Raw genomic sequence first — 12243 nt, forward strand, 5'->3', positions numbered from 1 at the left:
AAGAAGTGAGAACGCAATTATATTTTCTGGAAGAGATCTAAAAGATCTGGAAGAGATCTAACGAAAATAAACTCCAAATCTCATTGATTTGTCCCTTTAAAAGACCCGAGTTCTATTAAATTTATAATTCAATACCCATCTCCAATTATTATTGCAGCAACCCCACTGCAAGCTCCAAGCTTTTCAATTCGAAATGCTGAATCTCTAGGGAAACAGAATTGCCCCGAATGGCAATAAATCCCTAGCCCAATTAAAATTCAATTAAATCCAAACAATTCTTTCCGATAATATTACAGTATTATTTCCAACACTCACGGAATATCATCCCGAATTACCCGATTATTACACTAAAAACGAACGTTTTATATTTGCAATTTCGATTATCTCATTCGTAAATCTAGTTCCACACAATTCTCACTCGTTTCTCCCCCTGAATCAGCAACTTCAGACTATTGACGATTAGCAGAGGCACGACGAATAACACAGCCCCCCCACCCTCAGAAATTGTACAGAATAACTCAGGGGGAGCAGTAGCGCACTCTAAAAACAGTGAAGCTGAGAAGGTACGAAAAAGATAGTGAACGAGTGCCGAGGAAACAGTGGGTAAGAAGTTAATATCCGATGGTGTCCATGTCGCTGTGGTGTTCAAAAAGGACCACGTTGTCCCATTGTGATTGTAGTGTTTGTCCATAATTCAGGGACACTTAATGATCAAATTGTACGAGTATTTTTAATGTGAACGATCCAAGTTTTATCAGTGATTGTGCTTATGTAGAATGTCGGAATTAAAACGTGTCGCACCACAGACCCTCGAGTTATCTAGTACCTTGAGTAATGCAACTAAAAAGGAGAAGGGTGAGAAGGGCAAACGGCTCGCGCCCTCATTTCGCTTTGAGTTGTTGCTCGATGATAAAAATGAAGGTGGATACTCGGAATTCACTTATGCACATTTACTTAAGGCTGCTGAGGTCAGTATGACAATGGGTTATATTTTCATATTAATTTGGGTTATATCTCCACAGCCGGTAGCCCGCGTCGTTCTCGCGTCATGCTCAATAACTACACCATCACGTACACCTAGTTTTTTTCAACATTGATGATGTTTAATACTGGTATAGAGTGGTAGACGTCGTAATCAAGACATTCACGTCCATTTTAACGTTTAAAGGAGAAATAGATGAGGAAGGGGGCTGTTTTCTCTCATGTCATATGGAAGTCAATTATTCAATTAGTCTTTTTGCTCTGGATAATTAGTACTTTTATGGTTAGGTTTTCTATTTTTTTTTCTCACTGTGGGGCGGCCAGATTTTTTCTACTATCAAACCGTATGGCTGGTATTTTCACCGCTTCCAGTTGTTGTGAAGTAGAAGGTCATGCGAGAAGACACTCATCGATCTGTGGACATTTTTCGTCTGTTGTCGCAAATTTTTTATCTCATAATTTCACACTTGAGGTGAATTACTCATTAGCATGACAATTATCGCCTCTGCGTGGATGGGAGATTATTGTTCGTCTCATTGATATTCGTGGGCATTGGAGCATCTGTTCCATCGGTCTAGGGGCAATGAAGAGAATTTTTATCATAGGTCTACACCTCTTGTTTGTGTTTCGTACGTGTAGCGCGCACTGTCGAATCATAATCGTCCTCTCCTTCTTTGCCGACTTTTCTGTCTCTCAGTGCGTTTCATTGGATGAGAAACAGTCTCCAAAGGATATTAACCCTCTCATGCGTTACACTAACGAGAACTGTATCGCGAAGTGGACATGGGGGGGAGGCTGCGTGTGTCGAGATCCGTAAGGATAATGCCGTGGGGCAGGATATAGCGCGCGATCGGTCTGGGAGGGGGTGGCGATTTTTACCGGGAGAGGGATAAATTGTTCTAGAGTTTATGGCGCGGACTTATGCGGGGAAATCACCCGGAATTTTATTTATGCGTCGGAGTTTCATTGACAGCATTTTTGCGATCTTATAGGGTAGGGTGGGGTAAAATGGACACAAGACTTTTTTATAGTTATTCATAACTCAGAAACAAATTCATTAATTGAGATCAGTTGAAGCTCATCACAAAGGGAAAGAATTTTTGTTTGTATTGAACAAAAAAATTATTAAATTTCATCAACATTTCAACTCGTCATTAACATTTTTAAAAAAGGCAAAAGTGTCTATTTTACCCCAACCTCCCCTAATGGTGGGGGACATTTTGATTGGAATGTTTGTAATTGGTTGAAAAAGTGAGGTGGTTTGGAGTAATTAAGGATATGCGGGTAGTTTGGCTATTTTTTCTTCGGTGGAATGATTTTATAGTTTCGTAGTCGAATAGCAGAGCTTTCATTTGAGACCCATTTGACCTTATGTTTCCGGACATTTCAGAGTGATTTTATTGTTTAAAGTTTGCAGGTCTGAAGTTGAATCTGGATGTTGAACCGTTAGAAAATATTTTTAAAATCAGGAAAAAAATTTGAAATTTCACTTTTGGAGGGAGATTGATGAAATAATTAAAAAATTGAATTTTTTGTAAATTATGAGCATTTTCTATAAATAATTTATAAACAAAGAATTTTCCACCGTAAAAATTGTTTTTTTGGAATCGCAACAAATTTATTCATATTCAGAATTGCAGCAGAAATCGATTTCATGCCTAAAAAAATAACGTTTCAGAGAGTTTAAACAATTATTTCTATTCGAATTCCGGCTATTCCTCCAGGCCATTTCGCAGTTTTCAGAAATTTTAACGATCAAAAATGAAATTAATTATCAATTCCTGCTAATTTGTCAGCGTTTAAACGTCAGCGTTTTAAACAATTGTTTCAACGTTGAACGTTTAAACAATTGTTTAGTTTATAAACATCGAATGTTTAAAAGAATGATAATTCTGAAATAAATTCCAAACGGAAGTTGATATGAATAAAAACATTCGGTTGAATTTGGGCTCAATCGGCAGTCTGATATTATTGATAATAATGACTTCAGAAATAACAAAATAACGCAGAGTCTTCTGAGGAAATTAATTTTTCGAGATCAGAAAAAACATTAAAATTTAGAAAAAGTCTAAAAAATAAAAATAGATAAATAAAAATTTTATGCCTAATACAAAATTATCGTCAGCGTCAAATATCGCAGATAAATAATTAGAGCTTTCATTTGAGCCCCATTTGATCTTAAGTTTCCGGACACTTCACAATGATTTCATTGTGTAAACTTTGCAGGTCTGAATTTGAATCTCGATATTAAACAGTTAGAAAACATTTTAAAAATCTGAGCAAAAATTAAAAAGTTTACTTTTAAAGGAAGATTGATGAAATAATTTAAAAATTGCAATTTTTCAAATTACGGGCAGCCGAAAGGTCATGGTCAATACTCAAGAACTTTAATGAGAATGGTTGTTTTCTCCAATCGAGCATTTGCGCAAAATTTCAATTCTCGAACAAACCTTCAGATACCACAGAAATACACCTAAGAAGATTTATTAGCACCCACTTATCTCCACTCCGAGTCCCTCCTGTCTGTCTTTCGTCGTAGACCAGGAACGACAGTGTGAAATATCGCGGCACAACACGAAATGGTCGTACCATTAGATGCACACGTTCACCTGGACTATTGAGTCACAGTATTTGCTTATACTTTGCAGAAGAAGAGGAATAAAGAGGTCAAGAGTGCGGAGGAGAATCCTGCAAACGGGCTGGCCCCGTTCGATGAAGATGATGATGATGAGAAGCTCCGGGAGATCGCCAGACGATTTGAAACCAAATACGTGAGTTTTTATCATTCTATATTTTTATTATATTCAAGTAGTCGTAATTTTTCTTGTCAAAATCCCCGGTAAAAATAGTAATTAAACGTCAGATCTGCATACAGTCCCAATTTTACTCTATGTTACTGGACATTTTGAATGATTTTACTATTCAAATTCTTCCATGGAAGAAAAATTTATGCAATTACTTTCTAGGGAAGATTCAATGAGAAATTAATGAAATAAAACCTGAAGATTTTTGAAAAATTTGAACAATTTTCATCATTTTTTTTCTAAAAAAATTATATTTGACAAAATATGTTGCAAAGTGTATTTTGAATGCAGCTAATTACACATTAATTTTTCTGAAAATGCTCTTATACAACCTATTTATAAACAACCAATGTTTAAAAAATAATTCTGTGCAAAATGTAATTTCATTGACGCTGAATATTCATGATCTTTTTAAATTTTTCTCACGCAATTTAATGGACAAATTTAATGATTGAAAATTGTTGATTCTATAGTAGAGTCTGTACCAAATTGTAAAAAATACTTGGAAATCCTTAAAAAAAAATCAAGAATCTCTCATGAATTCAATACAATTGACTGAAAATTAATTTACAAATGCCTTCAATTCAATTTACTGAATGATTTGGATTCTGCAGGGAGGTAATACAGTTGGGAAAAACCGCAAGAAGTATGATGACGATGTGGACCTAGGAGCAGGATACGATGAGAATGATTCGTTCATCGATAATACTGATGCGGTAAGTCCTCATTAATTCTCCAACGCCCATTGAAATAATCAAAAATGTTTCACTACCATTTCCAGTACGATGAGGTCGTCCCAGCGGATGTCACGACAGCCTATGGAGGATTCTACATCAACAGTGGACCCCTCGAATTCAGTGTTAAAGCAGCCGAACGTAATTCCCTCATGCATCGCAACAATAATAATAACAACGAAAATGATACTAGTGAAAGTAGTGATGATGAGGTTGAAAACAGCAATAGTTCAGTGTCGAAAAGAAGGGGTACACGTAGTCTCAGTTCATCCGATGGGGATGACACAGAGGAGAATGCCAGTGAGCCTCCACCGAAGGTATTTGCAGGGACAAAAAAATTTCATAGAAAATCTTAACGAATTCTTCGGAAAATTCGATTTCTCTTGATCTTCTATTGAAAATTCTATTAGTTTTTAGACAATTCTATTGAAGAATTCCGTAGCTTTACTGCACGTTTTTTTAATAGAAAATGTCCAATAGAAACTAATTTATAGAAAATATCACTTAAATTTCATCTCTCTATACAACTTCTTCCATTGAAACATTTTCTACAGGAATTCTTCGACATGAATTTTCTAATGTTTCCACTCTTTTTCTTCTCTTGGTATTCAGAACCAATGAGTTTTCTATAGAAAACATCTCAATAAGTCGTTTAGAAAAATCGAATTCTGTTGATTCTTTCTACAAGATATTTTCAATTGAAAATTTCTATTTAAAAAAGAAACGGTGATGAACTGCGGAGTGTTTAGAAGAATCAATAAAAAACTAATAGAAGTTCACTAGAATATTCTAGCGCATTCTTAAGATTTTTCATAGATTTTTTTATGACATTTAAATAATTGATTTCAGAAATCGAAAATGGATGAAAATGGTGAGAAGAAATCCAATCACGAGGGTGTTCCCAAGAAAAGAAAAAAGCTCACTTCCGATCAAGAAGGAGAATACACCAGATCAAAAAACCCAGTCGAGGTTAAACGTGAGATTATGGAGATCGATCGAGTGCCAAACGAGAATCAGGAAGAGCGAAAAAAATCAAAGGGTGATTTACCGAAGAAGGACAAGAAATTCGATCTAAAGAAATTTGAGAAAAAGTCCACGACCAATGGTCTCGATGAGAAGAAGCCCCTGGACCTGAAGAAACTCGGTGGCAAGACTGCTAACATCGATGATGCTATTGAGAGTGTCGTCAATGATGGAAAAATCGACGACGAATCCAGTCGTGACACTGTGGACTCCAACAAGTCACGTTGTGGAGCTGTTGGCACATCTTCGGATGGCGAGGACAACGACAAAGCTGAGTTACCTCTCCTGGATCAACTTCCAGAGGACATCAAGGAGATTATTAGTAAATTGAAGAAACACGTGCTCATCAACAAAGATCGTAAAACCAAGATCTTCGATGCCAATGTTAATTCCACTTTGCTTCATCTCGAGAAAAAATTGAAGAGGCTGGATTCATCGTCAGCTCGATCCCAGGTCTACAGTCATATATCAGATTTTATGGGAGTGGGCAAAGTGACGATAATCAATCGTGCCAAGAAACTGTGCGTTCAGGATGCTGACAATCGCGTTAGTGGACCCATTCAAAGGTAAATTATTAGCTTTTTCACTTGTTTAGTTGAGGTTTTGCATGGATATTCTATTATTGGACATGAGAATTGAGCGAAAAATATTAATATAGATTTTTTTATTTCAATGAACAAATAATTAAAAATCATATCATAATGAGTCATAAGCAGGGATGGGTTTGTACAGACAATTAAGTTATCGATGAATTCATTGCATTCGGAATTAGTAACCATTATAGAAAATTTGACCCTTATTTATTCAGCTGTCAATTAAAAAATGGAAATTACTGGTTACTTCTGCAAATTTTCTCTCTCACTAATGATCTTTAATGAATATTACGAAAAATAATGACTAATGCTGATTTCTGATCGTAATGCAGGAAAAATACGGAAAAATTTCATAGAAAAACCTAGCGAGTTCGTTAGTTCTATTGAATTTCCATTAAAATTTCTATTATTTTTTGGTCGATTCTATTGGAATATCTATGAATTATTTTTTTCAATAGAAATGCTTAATGGAAAATATTCCATAGGAAAAGATCAGTGGAATTTAATTCTTCTATTGATATTTTTACACACATAAAATAAAATAGAAATATACGCAGCAAAATATAAAATAATTTGTGCAGCAGATTTTCTGTTACAAAAAAAGTCTGATATTATTCTAATTTTCCTATTTGAAATTTTGTTCAGTAAAAGAATTCCATGCAACAACTCAATTATTACGATAATTGCATCAACGTGTTATTGAGGAATGGTATCAAAATTACCCACCCTAAAATAGTTCTGAATTCTCCCAGGTTAAGAACGATAATTAACGAGACCATGCCGATGGTTGAGGAGAAGTATAACATAGAATGCCAGAGGATTGTCGATGAGAAGTAAGTGACTATGTTCATTCTACATATTTCCTCATTTCGGTGGATGAAATAGATAATGTGTGGGTGTGAAATAATTGGGTTTATGATACTCATTGCTATCTTCTGTTTCCCCAGCCCTCATATATTCTGGAATGTTTATCGGTACTGTGGGTAAGCTGCCCCCAACCCAGACCTCTTTCGAATTCGTTTCATTTCTCTTAGATTTTTTTGTAAATCTATTTCACGTTTTTTGTTGGATTCCTGTGAGAGGATTGTCGATTTTTCGTTTTCTATTCTCCCCATGAAGGACCATTAATTTTATTTGTGAGATTGAATCAATGGAGGAGTGGTGGAATGATGAGTTCACTGAGGTTGAGTTGAGATTTTGATGAATAGTTGGATACCTCAGGCAGATAGTGGCATTCTTTTGAATCCAAGTACCAATCATCAAATTTATCGGTTAAAAATGTGCAAAATTCATACATATTCTGCATTTTTAATACTAATAACCTGGCGATTTATTGATGAGAATTTCTCAAAGCAAGTTTTTTCAATTTTTTCTCAATTAAATTGCGTGAAAAGAGAAAGAAACCGTGAATATTCAGCGTCATTCAAATTGTGTTTTACACAGAATTATTATTTTTTTAGACATTCGTTGTGTATAAATGAATAATTGAAATTGCTTAAACTTTTAGAAACCTCATTTTTTTAGACATGAACTCGATTTCTGATAAAATTATGAATATGAATAAATTTCTACGATTCCGAAAAAGTGATTTTTATGGTGGAAAATGGATAGTTCGAAGTTATTGATAGAAAATCCTCGTAATTTACAAAAAATGCAATTTTTAAATTATTTCATCAATTTTCCTCTAAAAAAATATTTTTCAACGGTTCAATATCGAGATTCAGACCGATTCAGTAAAATGTCCGGAAAATTAGGATTAAATGGAGCTCTGATGTGCGACTACAAAAGTAGAAAAGTATTTCACTGGAGAAAATATAGCCAAAGTACTTCGATATCCTTAAATGCTTTTGTGATTCTTCAAAATGCTGGCAATCCTCTTGAGACATTCAATGTGCATTATCGTCATGAAATTATTCCACTGAAATGTAGAAAGAGGTGCTCGGGGCTTTTTATCATCAGTATCATCGCCCATTTCCACAAATCAACATTATCAGAATAAAATCTCATCATTGCATCGACAGTAACTCGTATTTTTCTCTTCTTTACAATGTAGAAGGTTTCCAGCTTCGGTATCAGATGCCGACAGTAGCGAAGCTGATGACAAGACGTTGGACAAGTCAAAATTTCCGACTAAACGATACCCTTGGTCTTCAGAAGCGAGGTATGTATCAATTCCAAATTCCAAACTCCAAAAATCCTAGGATTTCTACTTTTGACGTGAAACTTTGCTCTCATAGTTGTCATATTTTCACAGGAAATTGGTATGCGAAATTGCAACTATATGGCGGCATTATTATACCATTCGAAAACCGAGGAAAGAGAGTGTAGAAACATTTGTAACATCTTTTTTGGAGACCAGGGTCTTGACTCTCTGGCCCAAAGGTTGGATGAGATTGAATATTTTATTGAAATATTCAAAGCCTGAGCCATCGTGAGTACAACCACAATCACTATTAACATTTTTATCATTTTTTATGCATTAATGCATGATTGGGGATATGCAGTTGGAACAACTCCTGCGATGATATTGCTTTCTAATTTTTTTTTTCTAATATGAGAACTGTGAAACTAATTGGCTTTAATCAGTCAGGATCAACTGAATGTAATACAACTGAAATCCGTCCATTTCATGAATAATGAAAAAGGTCAAAATTTTCAAAAACATTCTGATATCATCTTCTGGTACAGTAGAATGATTTTTCGGGTGAAAAATTTATTGTTTATAAATTATTAATAAAAAAAATCGTTATCATGTAATCATGAAATGAATCTTCCTCAAGATGGGGAAGAAAAATGACATGTTCATAGTCTAAATGTTTAGCTTGAATGCAAGCTCTGATATTTACCAAAGAATCTTTAGAGACGATTTCAATGAAAATAAGTGCTTAGATATCCTTAAGATACAGTTTATTAATGCAATAACTTAAGAATGATTTTTATAATATTCACATTCAATAACAATTATCAATTGATAATTCAATATTTACAATATTTATGAATATTGCTGATTCTATACTTTATCAATAATCCTAGGAATTATTCATGGAATCGATGAATCTCGATCTTTGATTTCAGTTTGATTCATCAATTGTGTTACATCCAACTGTCTTGTCCCACTGCACCACTTATATATCTACAATTTTTTCAAAATAATCTACCCTGCTTTTAATTGCTGACTAGTGTTGGAATAAACACTCTTATCCTCCTTCGCATGTAGTTTTTTTATTATTTTCTGGTGGTTGTATGTTCTAGGGAGGTGTTTATATTGGATGAAACTGTATAATAATGCTCTCGTCACTTGGATCGCTAAATAATTTCATTTGCGGACCACTAATGCTCAATTCCTTAAGTTTCTCGTTATTTTTAAAAATCTACAAGCGAAAAAAAAAATCGTCAGTCATCAAATAGTAATTCAAGATCTCATTGCGTGTTTTTGTTCGCTATTTATTTTGTTGCATCGTCTTCTTTTGTGTTCACCGGAGATCAAGCGCTGGTACCTTGACTACGTAAATTCACAGCTTCATCAGTTCCATTGTAAAAAAAAAACATGAATTATTCGTTAAAAAATTGAAAACATACGACTTTTCATTTTCATTCCACGACTGATAGATGCGTTTTTTTGTACACATTTGTTATCTAATTTTGGCAAAATAAATTTTCTTTATTCTCTTTAATTCGAGAAACCTTAACGCTGCACTTTTTTTTTCAATCACACTTCACTGGTCACTAGCTGCACTGGTAACTTTCTTGGCTACAATTTCTGGTATACTTGGAATTTTTTATCACATAATTCCACTGAAATTTCAAAGAATTTCGTCATTGGCAATTCCAACTTTTATGGAAAAATCAATGGAAACAGTGAAATTCAGTTCAATTATTCCATGAACATTGATAGAAATAAGGAAAATTCTGGTAAATGCATTCTTCATTCTTTTCAGATAATTAAAAATTCAGCGTAATTTGGTATTGAATATTCAGATTTTGTATTCAAAATTCAACTAAACTGTAGATTTTTAATTTTCCGGTCGCCCAAACATTAGATTCCATCGAATTTCACTGTAATTTGAAATTTCATCATTCTTTTTCCACAAATGCAATGTCATTCTCCAAAAAATTCCTAGTCACCTGTCCCCAAAACTTCAATTTTTTTCTAAAACCACGGCCAATCTCCCCAGCTTCAGAAATTCAAAGCTCAACCGAAAAGAAACCAAATCCAATTAAATTTGTTACAGTGCCAAGAGAAAACCGAAAAAACAACGGGACCCAACAGTCCCAAATAATCAATCATCCCCAGCAGTTTCAAACTGCCCCGTATCATCGGAAATGACAAATGCCAATCCCACCGTGGCTCCCAGTACCCAAGAGCGCGCCAAGACTCCGCCGTCTTTTACCGATAATTTTTCAGCCACCAATCATACATTCGGACTGCCACCGCATTCATCAAAGCCCTCAGATCTAATAATTGAGAAGAAACAGGCGACAAAATACAAGGAAAAGCACAAAGAATCCTCAACATCTAGTCAATTGGATAATTCAAGTCCAGTCCAGCCAATGGCAAAGATATCAGTTGTTCCGACCGCGCAATTGATGGCGCAAAAGCCCAAGAATCATCCAGACAAATTCAATCCCCTTGATCTAACAAGTAGCTCACTGTCAATAACTCCCGTAAACGATTACCCAAAGTCAGGAAAATCCCACACCGAAGTGAAGAAAGACGTTGTATCGATAACTCCGTATTCAGAGTCCCCAACAGCAATCAGTGTGATCACTGAGCCATCTCATTCAATAAAATCCGAATCAATGTCTTACTCGATATCAAATCAAAATTCTAGCTCGAAACCGCTGTCCCTCAAACAAAGGATATTGCAGGACAATCCTGATACGAAAATAGAGAAGCGCTTTGATGAGCGTGAGGTGATTGATCCTTATAAAATCGAACACAAAGAGAAGAAGCGAGACAGATGGTCGGAGGAGAAGCACAAGTCTCATGATCCCAAGAAACGTCGCAAAGAGCACAAGTCTTTGGAGCAGAATCAATCGTTAATGCACTCGAAGGCTGATGTATCAAGCGTAATACAAGCACCAATGCTCACAAAAGAGGAGCAGGAACAGAGGCAGATTGAAGAGACGATGGCTGCCACCAATTACCTCAGTCAGATGATCAACGACGATTCAGCTCGTGCGACGAATGAAAAACGCAAAGAACCGGGGGTCATGGGGGAGGATGGCATTGGTGGTATTGTTCAACCGAATGATGAACAGGACAAAGACGTTCAAATGGTAATGCGATCATTGAAAGAACTCCAAGAGTTGCAATTGCCTAAATCAAGCAGTCAGTATGGCTATACTGATGATTACCATCGACTCTTTCCGAAGAAAGAAGAAAAAGTTAGACTTTCTAAGGAGGATCAATGGCAGTTACAATAAAGTGCAAGAGATGCTTCCATTTATTTTAATAGAGCCCAGTCGTTCATTGGTTGAATGAGGAACTATGGTGTTTCAGTTTGGCGGGGGTGTCCATTAATCATGTGATGCCATTTACGCAATTCCCCCTCCCCAGGACTGCTATCACGTGAGTTTTTTTATGACAATAAATTGATGAAGAGAGATGATGCAAAAATGGAAAGAGTACATGTACTTTTTACAGCTTGGTGAGAAACACATTATTGATTCAGAGATTTTTAATTATTAAATTTGTCAATTAAATTGCGTCAAGTAAAATTTACATTTTACAGGAAATTATCCTTGCTTTAAAATTTAAAAGGATGATAATTTTGGGTAAAATCTGAATTGAATGAAGTTGAAATTCCAAATTTGAATGTGAATTTTATACAAAATTATCCTTCTTTCACATTTAAGTTTTAATCATTGACTTTTTATAAATAAATAATTGAAATTGTTTAAATTTTTGGAAATGTCTTCACGCAGAATGTCAAATATGCATTCAATAGACCTAAATTCCTTGACCATTTGGTAGAATTGTTTCTGAAACTAGAAGTGAAATTTGACAACACATTGCGACAACATTAATTTAAACTTCAATTAATGAAAATAAATACATGGGATATTCCCCCCCCCCCCCCCCCAAAAAAAAAAAAAAAAAAAAAA

At 35.0% G+C, this 12243-nt stretch overlaps 1 protein-coding gene across 1 annotated transcript; it reads left to right on the plus strand.

The window, feature by feature from the left end:
- Positions 1-554: 554 nt before the first annotated feature.
- LOC107039878 (ubinuclein-2) lies at positions 555-12222 on the plus strand. The gene is made up of 9 exons (XM_015259735.1): positions 555-968; positions 3630-3752; positions 4400-4501; positions 4567-4836; positions 5369-6108; positions 6888-6968; positions 8189-8296; positions 8390-8566; positions 10368-12222. Exons 1-9 carry the CDS (start codon positions 777-779, stop codon positions 11560-11562), a joined length of 2988 nt encoding a protein of 995 aa, XP_015115221.1. The 5' UTR covers positions 555-776; the 3' UTR covers positions 11563-12222.
- The last annotated feature ends 21 nt before the right edge of the window (positions 12223-12243 follow it).

Source organism: Diachasma alloeum, unplaced genomic scaffold, assembly GCF_001412515.2.
Source record: "Diachasma alloeum isolate Michigan unplaced genomic scaffold, Dall2.0 Dall_scaffold_00308, whole genome shotgun sequence".
Lineage (NCBI taxonomy): Eukaryota > Metazoa > Arthropoda > Insecta > Hymenoptera > Braconidae > Diachasma > Diachasma alloeum.